The 16,602-nt window shown below is 44.3% G+C and overlaps 1 protein-coding gene and 1 pseudogene across 6 annotated transcripts in view; both read left to right on the forward strand.

Moving 5' to 3' along the window:
• Positions 1-16,055, forward strand: part of SYT6 (synaptotagmin 6) — a 99,680-nt gene extending 83,625 nt beyond the window's left edge. For 3 of the 6 annotated variants that reach the window (XM_073896102.1, XM_073896108.1, XM_073896109.1), the window contains exon 7: positions 14,089-16,055. In XM_073896102.1, the coding sequence (XP_073752203.1) occupies positions 14,089-14,172 (84 nt within the window). In that variant the 3' untranslated portion in view covers positions 14,173-16,055. Of the gene's footprint in view, positions 1-2,320; positions 2,488-13,927 lie in introns of those variants that run through there. The other 3 variants (XM_073896103.1, XM_073896106.1, XM_073896107.1) reach the window with 3 other exon arrangements.
• Positions 133-672, forward strand: LOC112824594 (mitochondrial import inner membrane translocase subunit Tim17-B pseudogene; annotated as a pseudogene).
• Positions 16,056-16,602: the final 547 nt, after the last annotated feature.

The raw sequence follows: 16,602 nt of genomic DNA on the forward strand, positions 1-16,602 counted from the left end.
CTCTGGGCCCAGTCAGAGACAGGTGGACTGAGAACTATGGCGTCTGGCTGGACAGCCACATCCTTGCAGTACCTCTACATCATGGAAAGAGAGCTTGAACCAAGCCAGACTGCACGGCCGGACACCTTTACCATGGAAGAGTATGCTCGGGAGCCTTGCCCCTGGCAAATTGGGGATGGTTGCAATAGAGCCTTCACTGTGGGTGTCATCAGCAATGGAGTCTTCCAAGCTATTAAGGACTTCTGCAATGCCCCTGTCGGAATTCGGCACCAGTTGAGAGGTAGTGTCGACACTGTGAGGATCCAAGCCCCCCAGATTAGAGGTAGCTTCGCGATATGTGGGGGGGACACGACCTTCACCATCGGCTGCAGCCTGGTGCGTCTACGGAGCAAAGAAGATCCCTGGAACTCCATCACCATCAGAGCATTGACAGGGGCTGTGCTGGCTGCCTGCAGTGGCCCATTGGCGATGATGGGCTCAGCAATGATGGAGGGCATCCTCTTGGCCCTCTTAGAGGCTGTTGGCATCGTCCTTACTCGCTACACTGCCCAGCAGTTCCACAGTTCACCCCCTTTCCTGGAGGACCCCAGCCAGCTGCCCCATAAGGAGGGTACCCCAGCCCCAGGCTATCCCTTCTACCTTTAAAAGCTATCATTCCCACTCAATCCCCAAATCACCTACTGTTCTACACAAACTGAATTTTCCTTGCGCCCACATCCTGGGAGCCTTTGCCCATCTTCTGCCTCAGCTGCTCCCACTTCCCTCCCAAGACACACCTTCCCCGGGGGGCCTGCTCTTCCCTGCCTCTCTGCTCGCCGGCCCATCCTTTCTCCTCAGATCCCATTTGGAAGTTCTGTTCTATGTGGAGTGTGGGTCGAAAGGAGCTTTAATGACCGAGTTTGCTGCCTCATCTCCTTGGTCCCCCACCTTTGTGGACGAGGAATCTGAAGCCTGGAGGCCTGACCCTCCTGAGCTCACACCGCTGGTGGTGGCAGTCTGAAGAAGGCAGATGCTGCTGTCACACCTCCTTGGACACTGTTGGCCTCACCCTGTCTTCATGCAGTCTCCGGTCCTCTGTGAGCTAAGACGGTTTTCATGCTGAACTCGATAGCCATCAGCACAGCACTGCTGTCTCCCCAGGGGGGACCTCCCCGCCTGCGTGGTGGGGAACCAGTGTATGCTGGGGACTTAACCTTGGCCAGCTGGTGGAGGGACGGACCTCTGACCAGAGGGGATGGCAGCTGACGGATAAGAGCTTTCTCTTTCTCTCCTTCAGGTAGACAGCTCGGAGACGCCTGGCAGGTGGCTTTGTAGGCAGCCCCACCCAATCAGGCCACCAGGAAGTGGGCCACCTAGCAGTGCGTCTTTGAATTAGCTCTCTCCATCCCTCTGACTCTCACTAGGCTGTCTGGTCCCCACTCTCCAGGAAAACCTCCCAGTGAAGACTCTCTCTGGCTTGTCGTTTAGGGGAACTGAGACTCAGACAGAGACAGAGAGGGGGACTGCTAAGAGGGCCTGGCTGCCCAGGTGGGTCCCCTGCAGGGCCCCACTCTCCATGTCTGGTCCTTAGCCTTGTTGGTTCAGAGATTCGATTTGCTTTTTTTAAGAACCCAATATGGGATCCCCTCCAGGGGCAGCTTGTGTCACCCAGGCTCGCCAGGGTAGGACACCCATCTATCTGGTCACCACACAAAATGTAACTGTCAATCAGGCCAGACTCGAGAGTGCCAGCCAGTGCGTCTTCCCCTGTAGGTGAGGAACGTGAGAGACCACGTGGCCAGAAAGTCCTCCGAGAGCCGTGAGTCCCCACGCAGTTCTAGAGGATCTCATCGTCTTGGGAAAGATCTCTCAGCTGAGTAGCCTGAGGACCCCTCACGGCTTCAGAAGTGACCCTTGTTGGGACGCCTGGGTGGCTCAGTCAGTTAAGCGGCTGCCTTTGGCTCTGGTCATGATCCTAGGGTCCTGGGATCGAGCCCCACATTGGGGGTTCCCTTCTCAGTGGGGAGTCTGCTCCTCCCTCTGCCTCTGCTGCTCCCCCTTGCTTGTGCTCTCTCCCTCTCTCTCTCTCTCTCTCTCTCTCAAATAAACAAATAAAATCTTAAAAGAAAAAAAAAGAAGTGGCCCTCGTCGAGAAGATCCTAGCGTATGTCTGCTCGGCCAAGAGCTCATTTCCCAAAACAGTGCTTAGCTGGGCGCCATCCATATTTGTCCCATTACATTACTATTGTTATGCTTCTATGTCCTTATTGTTGTTGTTATTATTAGCAGGAAAGAAATATTTTGAAAAATTATTAATGTGCTTTCTTCTTTTGCCTTTCAGAGGACCTGGTCTTCCCGTGGTTAGCCCCAAGCACCCATCTGCCAGGGGAAAGATTAAATTGTTACAAAAGAAGGCAAAAAGAAATAAAGAATTAATATTCTGCTATTGACATTTTAAAATGAGATTTCTCAGCAAGACATTTATCTTTAGATCCAGGCTACTGTCTTAGAGAGTTATAATTGCCAATTGGCTAAAATGACAAACTCTGAGGTATAATATTTGGGCTCAGGTTCTGCCACTTACCTGTTATGTGACCTTCAGCAAATTACTCAATTTCTTTATGACTTCTTCTCCTTATCTGTAAAATGGAAGTAATAATAGTACCTACCTGAGAGGACTGTTTTGAGGTAATATACATAACGTGCGCATTCAACAAAATGGATTCCCTCTAGCTACCAAACACTGTAACACTTAGAGGTAGTTAGAAAGTGTCTGGGACATAACAAGTATTCAATAAACATCATTTTCAAAATTCTTTTATCTTCCTCTTTAGCGTATCAAGAACAGGCTCTTAGAGTGCCAATGAAGCCAGTAAGTTCTCTCTGTGGTACATGGGGGATATGTCAGAAAGTGATAAAAGCCTTTTCTTTTGGTCCTGAGGGATTATGGGAAGAGGAGGTGAGAAAAAAGGAGAAAACTCCCCCCATCACCCCCCCACACACATACACACCCATCACATATGCCACATACATACACACCCCCCCATGCACACACACCACACACCACATACCACCCAAGCATACACCATACATCACACACTCCACACACACTCTACACATACCATGCAAGCCACACAACACACACACACAACCAACTGTTAGGAATGACCTTCTGAAATACCCAGAGACTGAAAAGCACTAAGGACGTAGAGACCTCATGTGGCAAAGCATAGCTAATGAGAACCAAGTAGCTATGTCGGGCAGAAAGAGGGTCTGGAGAAAATTAGGAGGGACCACCAGGGTTGGGGAGCCCATGGGGGGACATGACAGAAACTCAGAAGGATCTCCACCCAGCCGGCAACTGTAATGGGAGGCTGAGTTAGCCAAGGAGTAAGGTAGAGCCCTGACCAGGCTGAGAAACCAGATCACAAATCCTTCTAGTTGCCAGATTCAGCAGTGCAAGCAGCAACCAGAATTAGGGCCCAGAGAGAAAGAAAGCCCTTGAGACTCCAGAAACCAGGGATACCACCACATGATTCCAAGGGGGCGGTGGAAGGAGGGGTGAGTGGGAAAAAGACCGTCGAAGCTGGGAGACTGAGCATTTTTACACAGAGAGATTGAATATTTCCTAGAGGTATTGTTTACATTGTTGCCTTCAGTGGAATCTAGATTTTTCTTCCAGCTATCCAGAGGCTGGAGACAAAATAAAGAATCCAATTCCCTCTGGATGTCCAAGGCATGGTATAAGTCTTATGACCTTGATTTAGTTTTTATTGGTGTTGTTATTTTAGGGGATGCTGTCATCTGTGGAGTTCTCTTTTGTGCAAATTGCCCTCCACACCCATGGGGCAGTGCCAACAAACCAAACCACTTCCTATTAAGAGGTCCTGTTCCCTCCTCCCTGCTCTCCAACCCCATGCGTGATTGGTTTCCAGGTGGACAACTGGCTCAAGCTGGACCAATTCGAATCTCTTTTGGGATTTGGAGATTTTGATCTGAAGAAGAGGAGTTGTTAGTGGCTGGCAATCATGGCAGATTTCCAGAGCCGTGGCTCCCAAAGGGACTATGGGAGCCCCTGGTGAGCCCCAAACTGACCCAAAGTGCAAGCCCTTGTTCCTATTCTTATGTGCAAATGACTTTACTATATAATGCCATAAATTTTTTTGTATAACGAGGGACTATTTTCTAATAATCTACCAAATGGGTCACTATGGGTTACTAAAATTTAGGATTCATAAACTAAAGTGACTGTTTAGAAGAGTGTTCTGAGAGCTCTAATTCAACATTGTGCCGGGGAAGCTGTCTGCCAGGCCAACTTGGCAATGCAGTGATGCTCTCACAGCACAGGCACCCAGATAGCTGGGATTCCTGCAATTTGGGGTAATGACACTTTATCATCAGTGCTTTATCGGTGTTGTTTAGAATTGACTGCGAGTTTTGATGACTTAATTACATCAATCATTAATTATAAGTGATATTAATTATAAATTACTATAAACTTGGCATCTTGATTATTGAGCTTATAATTATCAGCTTAGTTTATTGTGGTTGTTATATATAGTGATCTTTTGGACCTATCATTTATCAGTAATTAGACTTTAAAACTATACATTATAATTCAAATGGCATCATCATGCCTCTATGTATGCATATGAGTACAGTGATAATTCATGCTGCACTGACTTTTATCCTCTGGATATTGGGAATAATTGAAAGGTTTCAAGGTTTTCACTCCTCTTCAGTGAGTCACAGTGAAAAATTTTGAGGCCCCTACTCTTGAAGAAGGACCCACAAATATCTGATGTTAAGCCCCTTGAGTTGCCCTTATTCCCCGGGCACCTCAATGATCAACTCCTTTTTGGATTCCATGAATCTACTAAGTTCTCATTTTTACTTAAACCAGCTTGAGTTGGGTTGAGTTACTTGTATCTTAACCAACAAAGTCATTGCATTTTCGGGTTTTTTTTTAAGATTTTATTTATTTGTCAGAGAGAGAGAGAGAGAGACAAGCAGGGGGAGTGGCAGGCAGAGGGAGAAGTAGGCTCCCTGCTGAGCAGGGGGCCTGACACGGGACTCGATCCCAGGACCCTGAGCTGAATGACCTGAGCTGAAGGCAGATGCCAGCCAACCGCGCCACCCAGGCGTCCCAAAGTCATTATATTTTAGATAGGGACAAAATATTAATGTATTCATAGTCTTTCCCCTCCCTCTGCAGTCTAAGAAAATTTCTCCCACTTTTATTTTTTTAGGGTATGGGTGGGATGAAAAAGGTAAGAGCCAATCAGATTTGTTACAAGAAGCATGGCACCAGGAAAGAAAAAAGAGGCTCAGAAGGCAAGAGGAGGGGGTGGAAAAGAGAGGAGTACAAAAGAAGCCAGATGGGTCAGAAGGTTCTGGAAGGAGAGTGAGAAGAAGAGCTGCCATTATGAGTAGAGAGAAATATGGATTATGAGGATCTCTAGGAAGTTTTACCATGTGCAGAGGCCACCCAAAGTGGCCAGTGATACTGAGGTCTGAACCTGAGCAATCCCCTTCAGTGGGGACAGATTTTTCTTAAATTAGATACAATAATCTGAACCTAATCATTAGGTTACTACTCACTAAATTATAATCACATTTCAGGCTTACTCCCTGAGAATCCTCCCATAACACCTTGAGTGGACTTTTGGATGTTCTCAAATCTTCAGTCCCACACTATAACTTATTTCCACAGACATACAATTATGTGTTGGAAGTTGTTTTTATTAGTTATCTCTGAGGCAACTTTAATTCCAAGTTTTTAGAGGGTTGTTGACTGCTGCTGACACTAGGCCCTTTTTTCTGACTTCCTGACCTAATTGCCTAGTCTCTGAGCCAGCTCTCAGCCTGGAGTTCTTCCCACAATCCCCATGGCCTACATGCTTTTTTAGTTCAGTTCCTTTCATGGTGGTAAATCCAAATCAACTGGAGTGCTTTCACAAAAAGCATAAATTCCTAGGCCCCAACTCAAACCTACCAAATGTGAATTTCCCTGGGAAAGGCTCAGTCATTGTGGGGAAAAAACAAATCTCCTCACTGATACTGATAGGTATTCCTTCCTGATTTGAAAACACTGAAGTGTGGTATATTCTTTAAGAACATTTCAGTGTCACTGGTGTCATAGATCCTACTTACTTTAAGTCCTAGAGTGTTAGGCACAACTTGTTTGTTTGACTAAAAGGTCTGTTTGTTAATAGACACTCCTTTGACTTAGTAAATATTTGTTTACTACATTACTTTGAGGAGAAGAAGAGGCCTTGTGAAAGTGAAGTTTTTGCAGAATAAATGTATCAACGAATATATATGTGGCATCATCAGGGATACAAGAGAGACAAAAATCAGTGTTCTAGTACAAACAACAGAATCCACATTAACTAGTTTAAACAGAAAAGGAAGTTATTAAAGAATATTAGGTAATTCAAAGAATCTCTAGAAGAGCTGGAAAGTGGGCTCAGAGGCTCTGCAATTAGGGGCAATGCCCCAAACCCCCTGCAGGGTCTTCCTGTGAAGACACCACTGTACCAGCCTCACTGATGATGCAGAAAACTGAATGCAAGAAACCCCACCATTGCTGTCCACAAAAAGCTGAAACCTCCACCACCCCTCTCATAGAAGGAGGAGGAGGAGGAAGAAGAAGAAGAAGAGGAAACAGAGGGGAAGAGAAGGGGAAGGAGAAGATTCTGTTTTTTCTTGTTATTCACTTCTGAATTAAACCTCATCTGGGTCCAGCTAGTTGGCAGATTCACATGTCTGTGCCTGAGCTACAAGGGAGGTTAAAAGAAGGAACTGAATTTCTGGCTCCGTCTTGGAGAGGCAGGACTCAATTTCCCAAAGATGGAGAAGTTGTCCAAAAGTTGGTAAGAGATTCCTCTTCCTCTTTCCACTGTTTCTTCTTTGCCTTCCTGAACAACTCAGTAAAAAGGCCATTAGGCCAAACAAATCTGATGTCTGCCTGGGGGAGGGGAGGTATCTGTGGTGTCGCGGAGTGGGATGTGAGAGCCTGACTAAGATGAGGTTGTCTACAAAAGGGAGGTGGGGGTGGTCCAATGCAGAGTATCAGAGCTTGAGGACAGCAACAGCAGTAGAGGGTGGGTAGCACAGGATAATGGAGCCCGAGCAGAGTAAGGAAGGAGGTGTCCACATAGGAGAGAATGTCAGACTCCAAGAGAGTGAAGATGGTACGCACACAGGGTATAGCCCAGTGGAGCATGTCCAAACCTGAGCAGGATGAAGGGGGCGTTTGAATAAAAAGGTGACCTGGGGCAGGGTGTCAGAGCCTGAGAGGAATGAGAAGGATATTCACATGGGGATAGGGACATCCCAGCGTAAGGATCAGAGCTTGAAAGGAATGAGGAAGGCTTTGATCTAAGGGATGGCCCAGTGTGCAGTTTTGGAGCCCAGGCAGGCTGAAGAAGTCATCCACATGGGGCAGTTGTGGAAGCTCAGCACTGGGTATCAGAGCTCAAAAGGGGTGAGGAAGGGATCCTTCCACCAGGGATGGGAGATTGATTACATATAGGGAAAATGATCAAATAAGTAAATTAAGATTAAGCATAGTGGAGCTAGTTTTCTCATTACTGGAGATGGGAGTTACAAATATGGAAAGGGAAAAAACTAGAATGAACACTGATTAGGGACTTGAAATGTGTGCATGTGAGCATGTGCATGTGTTCTCTAGGTCTGTGCCCTGAGAGACCAGCAACACCTCCATTGTAATGGGCACATGCAGCACCCAGATTTTGGCTTCTAAATATCATTCTCATGTAAAAGGAACTAGGATTTCTTAGAAAAAAAGGCTGATTCCATAATGTCTTAGTTTGCCTGAGCTGCCATAATAACCGTACTCAAGTTTCACCAATTGCTTCAGTAGAGTTCATTAGAGCAAAAAGATTCAATTTAGGGTCACATGTTGCATTGTTTGTCATGTCTATTTAGTCTCTTTTAATCTGGAAGTTTCCTCAGTCTTTTCTTGATTTTCGTGATCTTGACGCTTTTGAAGATTACAGGCCAGTTATTTTGTAGAATATTCTCAACTTGTGTTTGACTATTGTTTCTTCATGATTGTATTTAGGTTATGAAATTTTGGCACAAATATCACAGAAGTGGTGTTATGCTCTTCTCATTGCATCTTATAGGTGGTACATGATTTCTATTCATTCCACTACCAGTGATGTTAGCTTTGATCATTTGATTAAAGTGATGTCTATCTGCCCTCTCCTCCATAAAGCTACTCTTTCTCCCTTTGGAAAGTAGTAAGTATTTTGGGAGGAGGTATTTAGAAATAATGTAATATCCCCTTCCTTATCAAACTTCCCATTCTTTTATATATTTATATTAGTGACTCATTGTTTTCTATTTTTTCAAAGGATTTTAATGTTACTATTATTATTTCTTTTCTTTTTTGTCTTTCAGGTAACATTTTATTTTCATTAAGATATAAGTGTTTTTAATTTTTTTATTATTTTTTAATTCCAGTATAGTTAACATACAATGTTATATTAACTTCAGGTGTATATTGTTTCTTTTCATGCTCATTTTTTTCCCCAGATTTGGTCATTGTGATCCCCTTGAAATTGGTTTTTGTGTCTTTTTCATACATCCCCATCATTCTTTGAGAACTTCCTCACTTTTCACCAAACAAGATGTTCCAGGCTCATCTAGCAGTTTACATGCTCCAGTTATGTGCTATGGACTGAACTGTGTCCCTCTAAAATTTATATGTTGAAGTCCTAACCTCAACATGGCTGTATTTCGAGATAGGGCCTATAAGGAGGTAACTAAGGTTAAGTGAGGTCATAAAGGTGGGGTCTTGATCCAAAAGGATCAGTGTCCTTATAGGAAGAGAGAACATTAGGTCTATGATCCATTCTGAGGTAATTTTTTATATGGTGTGAGGTATGGATCAAAGTTCATTTTCTTTAGTATGAATATCCAATCGTTCTGATACAATTTTTTAGATTAAATTTTTAAAAATTTATTCATTTGAGAGAGAGAGAGAGAACGAGCACAAGCAGTGGACAGAGGAAGAAGGAGAAGCAGACTCCCCACTGAGCAGGGAGCCTGATGTGGGACTTGATCCCAGGACCCTGAGTTCATGACCTGAGCCGAAAGGCAGACACTTAACCGACTGAGTCACCCAGGTACTCCTCTGATACAATTTTTTAGAAAGACTATCCATTTTTCACTGAATTGCCTTTGCACTTTTGTTGAGTACTAGTTTTCCAGATATTTGTGGGTCTATTTCTAGACTATTCTGTTCCATTAATCTATTTGCCTATCTTTACATCAACACCATATTGTTTAAATTACAGTAACTTTATAATAAGCCAAAATTAGGGAGCATCAGACCTCCAGTGCTGTTCTTTTTCAAAGTTGTTTTAGCTATTCTAGATCCTTTGAATCTCCACATGAATGGAGATTCATATTTTCTGAGAAAGAAAGAATGGAAGGAAGGAAGGAAGGGAGCCTGCTGGAATTTATCTTGATTGGGATCATATTGAGTCAATGAACCAATTTGGGAAGAATTGACATCATAACCATATTGAGTTTTATGATCCATGAACAAGGCATGTATTTAGTTCTTCTTTAATTTTTCTCGACAATGTATTATAGGTTTCAGGGTACAGGTCCTTCACATCTTTTCTCAGGTTTGTCCCTAAGTATTTTGTATCTTTTCTGCTATTGTAAGTGGTGTTGTTTTTCTAAATTTTACTTTCCAAATATTCATTGCTAGTATATATACACTTGATTTTGTATATTTGCATCCTACAACTTTGCTAAGCTCATTTAGTTCTAGTAGCTCTTTTGTAATTCCAACAGATTTTCTGTGTAGACAATCATGCCATCTGAGAGTAAAGATGTTTGCACTTCCTTCTTTCCAATCTGTACACCTTTTATTTCTTTTCTTTTCTGATTATACTGGCCAGAACTTCTAGTACAATGTTGACTAGAAGTGGTGAGAGAGGATCAGGGTGTAATAGTCTACAAATGTAATTAGATCAAGTCAGTTAATAGTGTTGTCTAGTCTACTGTATCCTGATCTTAGTGGGAAAGCATCTGGTTTTTTATCATTAGGTATGATGTTAGCTCTGCGTTTTTCATAGATGCCCATTATCAAGTTGGGAAAGTTTCATTCTTTTTTCATTTTTTCTTTTTGAGAGAGAGAGAGGGAGATTGCACAGGGTGGGGGGCTGGGGCAAAGGGAGAGGGAAAGAGAGAATCCCAAGCAGGCTCCACACCCAATGTGGACCCCAATTTCGGGGCTCGATCTTAACCGACTGAGCCACCCAGGGACCCCAGGAAAATGTTATTCTGTTCCTGGTTTGAGAGCTTTCCTGCATCTATTGAGATGACCATATGGCTTTTCTTTTCAGTTTTTTAATATATTGAATTACACTGACTGAATTTTTTTTTATGGCAAACCAACCGTGCATTCCTGAGACAAAACACAGTTGGTCATATTTTACTATCATTTTTATATATTGTTGGATTTGATTTGCCACAATTTTAAGAATTTTTGCCCATTTCTTCATGAGGGATATGGTTTATAGTTTTCTTATAACGGCTTTGACATCAGAGTAATACTGGCCTTACAGAATGAGTTGGGAAGTATTCCCTCCTCTTCAGTTACGAACAAGTTTATAGAATTGAGATTATTTCTTTTTTAAGTGGTTAGTATAAGTCACCAGGAAACCATTTGGGCTTGGAGTTTTCTTCGTAGAAAAAAGTTTAACTATCTATTTAGTTATAAGATTATCGATTTCTTCTTGAAAAAGCTTAGTTTGTGTCTTCCAAGGGATTTGTCCATTTTATCTAAGTTGTTGAATTTATTGACATAAAGTTGTTCATAATATCTTCTTGTTCTCTTCCTATTAGCCATAATTTATGTTTTTAAGAGATCATGCTGTCTTCTCTGTGGAGAATAGAAAGGTAGGGATGTTGGGTTTGAGCGAGTAGAAACAAAGCATTCATTTATTCTCCAACTGGGTTCTGAATTATGTGAGAGACTCTACAGTCATCTATACAATAGGAAATCAAAATAGCATCTGTATTTACTGATAAAAGCTTGTTTGAAGAATGTGGCTCAGTTGTGGCAACAATGAACTTTCTAATACTTTATCCCAGAATTATACAGAGTTACCAACCCCTTACTCCTGCTCTAAAGAAAAGATTCACAACAACTATGTTTTCAGTTTTGAAAGGGAAAAACATTTTATTGACATTATAAAAACTTAGTAAAAACAGAAAGGAAAACAGGGAAATCTACACATAAATGAGGGTAATAGTAAGCGGTAAATAAGAATAAGACAGAGTTACATCAAACCGGGTACTTAAAACAACCAACCTCATTAGCTGGGTAAGCCCTGTGGAGACGCGGGGTGGGGGGTGCTGGAGTCCCAATTCAGAGACCTGGGCAGAGTGTTCTCCCCTCAGGTGAGACTTCCAACTGACCATCCCCATAAGGGCCTTATTTATGGGCAAATACAGGGTTTGAAGTTAAACATTTGTTTGTCTATGTGCAGTGTTGAGGGAGCTGCATTTCTATGTTATCATGTTTTTACATTTTCAAGGAGGCTGGGCTACGTGTTCCTGCCTCGCCTCTCAGATTCCAATCCGGGGGAGGGCCAGCCCAGCCTGGAATAGGAGGGGATGTAAGGCAAGATTTAAAGCTCTTGACATCCAGACCAGAAGGGCCAGTTCTGAACTAGAGGCCAGATAATATCAACTAACTGGGCTCCCAAAGTCATTCATGCAGTAGGAGTCTCACAAACAACATTCCTTAGCCTGCCTGTGTACGTGCAGGTCTGGGTGATCAGTTATGCAGGACAAATCCCAGAAACCTCCATCCATATAGTCCAACTCCCAGGACCAGGCAGCTCTATATGACAGGGGCTCCCCCGTGGGGGGCCATTCCTATAAACCTATGGGTAGAGAAGCAGAGCACGGCACCTGCCTCCATTAGAGTCAAACCCTGAGGTGACCCTCTGTGCTTTTCTGCCTCCTGGTGTCTATGCTTTTCTGTAATTCCTTCCCTTGAGTGCAGGTAGAACTTGCCTTGCTTCTAACCAGTAGAATATGGCAAAGGTGATGGGCTATCACTCTTTTTTTTTTTTTTTAAAGATTTTATTTATTTCTTTGACAGAGAGAGACAGTGAGAGCAGGAACACAAGCAGGGGGAGTGGGAGAGGGAGAAGCAGGCTTCCCGCTGAGCAGGGAGCCCGATGTGGGACTCGATCCCAGGACCCTGGGATCATGACCTGAGCCGAAGGCAGACGCTTAACGACTGAGCCACCCAGGCGCCCAGGCTATCACTCTCTTGATTAGGTCACATTACATGGCAAAAGTGATGGCATGTCATTCCATGGTTACATAACTTTATAGAAGACTCTATCATAACAGGCTGGATCAGGAGATTCTCCTTGCTGGCTTGATGGAGTAAGCAGCTATGTTGAGAAGCCCACATGGCAAGAAACTGCAGGCAATCCCCATGATCTGAGGGTGGCCTCCGGCTGATAGCCAGCAAAAAGCCAGGCTCTTGGGCATACAACTTCAAGCACATGAACTCTGCTAACAACCCAAATAAACTTGGAAGCAGATTCTTCCCCAGTTGAGCCTCCAGATGAAAATGCCCTGACTGACACCTTGATGGCAACTTTGTCAGAATTACACAGAGGTCCCAGGTCAACCATGCCAAGAGTCTTGACCCACAGAAACACTGGGATGATATGCGTTTGTTGCATTAAGCAGCTGCGTTTGTGGTAATTTGTTAGACAGCATTAGAAAACGAACACAGCCTTCCTGAAGCAGGCAGATCATTCTGAAAGAAAGCTAAGCCATGTGTGCCATGCCATTCCCTAAACTCACCACTCAGATCGTGGAGAGAGGCCAGCACTGTTCACCTAACAGGGAGGTAGCTCCACAGGGAAACATGAAATCAATCAGAGGGAAAACTTCTCCTCACCCCTGTCTCAACAGGAAGGAGAGATAACAGTTAGGGGGCTACAACCCTGGTCCAGGCAAGAGGTGATGGTGGCCAGGATGGGGAGAAGTGAAAGGATCTAAAACATATTTAGAAAATATATAACTTGCCAGAGTTGCTAATTGACTGGATACAGAGGGTGAGAGAGAGGGGATCTGGAATGACTTCCCGGTTTCTGGCACGAATGCCTGGGGCTACGGTGATACCCCTGACCAAGCCCCCAGACTGACATCTCTACTTGGAGGTCTCAGAGGGGCGGCTTGGGGGAAGAGTGGAAACCAAGAGTTTACTCTGGACGTGGTAAGTTTGAGCTCCTGGGAGAGAGACATCCAAGTAAAGCTGACACTTAGGGGGCTCTGTGATGACAATCTGGAGCTCTGAAGAGAAGTTGGGGCTGGAGATGTAAATGTGTGAGTCATCAGCATACAGATGTTATTTAAAGCCACAGAAAGGGATAGAACCGCCTAGGGAGGGAACATAGAATCATGCCCTTCCAGTATCTCCAAGCTGCCCTCAGACTGGGGTATTCTAAAATGCAAATCCGATCTTTTTGTTCTGCTTAAAATTATGCAATGGTAATCAAAGGGTTTTTTTTTTTCTTCTTCTTTTAAGATTCAGTTTAACTAAAATGTTGTTTAAACTGTAAAAGGAAAGTTATGTTAACACGTTGTACATTGACCTAGTTTCACAGAAGAAATTATATAGCACTGATTAACAGCCAGTACAATATTTGGAAAGTTGAGGAGAAACAGAAAAAGCAAAGAAAATATAATGAAGGCAAGCGAATAATTAAATTACAGGAAATGTGTCACTTTAACATTATTTTCTCTGAGTACCTATGATAATGTATAGACCCAGCCGAAGATTTTAATTGCTTAAAAGGCCATGCGCTAGCTATATGACCTTGCAAACTGCTTTAACCTTTTTGTCTCCTTTTGCTTTTTCTATAAGGTGGGAATAATGATGTTTGCACTACGTTTCTCGACAAGGTGCTGAGAGGGCCAAACAAGATCATGGAAATAAAAACACTGTGAAGGTTCGAGGAGGAGGAGGTGATAAGCTCCTCAAGTTCAAGGACTTTGATTTATTGTACTTGTATCTTCTCTGCCCAGCAAGAGTGCCTAAAGTTCATTAGAAGATTATTATTCGAAAGGAAAAACATGCTTCAAGGACTCTCCCTATTGCCTTCAGAGTAAATTGCTGGTGGGTTTCCTGAGAGCAAAGTCTAAGATAAAGACTTGGGTGCAGGCGGTTTGTAGAATTGTCCAGAAAGCAGGAGAGGGGGAGCAGGAAGAGAGAGACAAAGAGAACAAGCCCGTGTGGGGTGGTGGTTGGGACACCATTGCTGAAGGTAACGGGACTCAGTTCTACAAGACCCCCTTGCTGAGTCGCTCCCAGAATTGTCCGCCTGCAAGACAGGAGGCTAGAACGTTTGTGCACTAGCTCCAGCCCTTCCCCTGCATGAGGTTGTAACATGTGTAACACCCACTCCGCCCTCCCCCAGCTGAGAGCTCCTGTGGCCTCGGACACCTTCGGAGGCAGAAGGCGGAGTATGCCGGACCTGTCATCAAGCAGTGATCCCGATCTTGCCCAGAACCATCCACCACTGCAGCAATTGAAATCAGGGGTAGACCAAGGGGGTGTGACAAGAGGCACCAAAAGCTGTCTGCTACAAGATCTAAAACCTTTTGCCTCACATCTGTCTGCCATTCCATAGCTCAGAGACCCTCCGAAGGGAATTTTCTCTGCCATCAGACTCTGCTGAAGAGGCTGCCCTATGAGGCTATTTTTGTACTTCATAGCCCTGTCCACTTCCCTGTGCCACGGCTGACTGGACCAGAGACAGACACCCAGCTTGTCCTAGTCAACTCAGACTGCTGTCACAAAATACCACAGACTAGGCGGCTTCAACAACAGAGATTTATTTCTCATAGTTCTGGAGGCTGGGAAGTCCCAGCTCAGGGTTCCTGATGAGCCTCTCTTCTGGCTTGCAAATGGCCACCTTTTCACTATATCCTCACATGGTGGAGAGAGAGCAAGCGAGTGAACTCTGGCCTCTTCTTACAGGCCAGACACTAATCTCATCATGGGGTCCCCACTCTCATGACCTCATGGAAACCTAATTAACCTCTCAACGGCCCCACCTCCAAATACCATCACATTGGGAGTTAAGGCTTCAACCTAAGAATTTTGAGGTGACACACCAAAATATTCAGTCCACAATATATCCCAACGACAGCTGCAGTTTAGGGTGTCTAGGAACCCCTAACGAAGTAAGACGGACCAGTTGTTTTCTCTCTCTGAGGAATTCGAACTGGAGAAAGCCAAGAGAATGTGTCCATCCGTGGTGGGTATTGAAACTGGCAGGATGAATGGTAAGGAGGTGGCTATAAGAATCAGTCAGTTTTACCAGGGGGTAGTTTGATCTTTTGCTCATCATAAAAGAGATGATTCTTGAGCCAAATCTTGAAGGGTGACCGTGTGTTAACCACACAGACAAAATGATGAGAAAGTAAAAGGTAAGGTAGAGAACAGGTGAGTGTGGATGAGAATAAACTAGTGGTGTGGCTGGACTGGTGACACTGAATGTCCTTAATGGTCCAGCGCTACCCTGAACCGTTGTACCTGGTGCCCTGGGCCAGGTCAGGGGGTTGCCCCGTGCCTATGTGTCCTCTGATTCCTCCTCACTCTTTCAGGCAAAGGGCTCATGGAGTTCCAGACACCCAGAAGCCTGCCGCTCTCTGGAGAGTCCACAGTCTCTCACGCCAGCCCTGCCTCAACTTCCTGGGCTACTCTGTTCATACTTTAAAACCCACCTGAGGCCTCAGAGCCTCTCCTGACTTCACTGTAACCCTATCATCCCAAGGCACAGCCCTTTCCTCTGTCCTCCATATACCCCATGCCTGTCTCTATTCTTTGAGTTCCAATTATTGATATTCTTGTCTGCCACCATTACATTGAGAACTCCCTGAGGAGAGGAACAATGGATTAGCTATATTTAACAAATATATGTTGAGTGCCAACGATGTGCCAGGCATGGCTCTAAACACTGAGGACATGAAAATAAATAAAGTAGACAGAGTTCTTGCTGGCCTGGAGCTTATACTCTAAATGTGTGTCAAATGTATGGGTGGGCTGATGGTAGGGTGTGTGGGGGGGATGAATGGGTGAACGGAGCAATGGATGGATGGATGGGTGGGTGTGTGAGTGAATACCCGGATGAAGCTTTGAGGTGGGTAGGCCCACTATAAAGGAACAAAAGATCCTCTCTTCAGTTAAACTTTGAGAGACATCTCTTAGTCCCAGGCCAACCCATCCTCACCCCTGTATTAATATCTATTACTGCCTAACAAACCGGCCCATGACTGAATGGCTTACCACAATGACAATCGCCTATTATTGCACAGTTCTTGTGTGTCGTGATTTAGACAAGACACACCAGGCATGACTCAGCTCCCTCTAAAGTCTCTGGGGTCTCAAAGATACAAATGTAGTGATCTGCAGAGGCACATGCACCCCAATGTTTATAGCAGCAATGTCCACAAAAGCCTAACTATGGAAAGAGCCCAGATGTCCATTGACAGATTAATGGGTAAAGAAGATGTGGTATGTATATGTGTGTGTGT

This window comes from Callorhinus ursinus, unplaced genomic scaffold, assembly GCF_003265705.2.
Source record: "Callorhinus ursinus isolate GAN/ISIS: 27379988/994484 unplaced genomic scaffold, GSC_fseal_2.0 scaffold9, whole genome shotgun sequence".
In the NCBI taxonomy this organism is placed as follows: domain Eukaryota; kingdom Metazoa; phylum Chordata; class Mammalia; order Carnivora; family Otariidae; genus Callorhinus; species Callorhinus ursinus.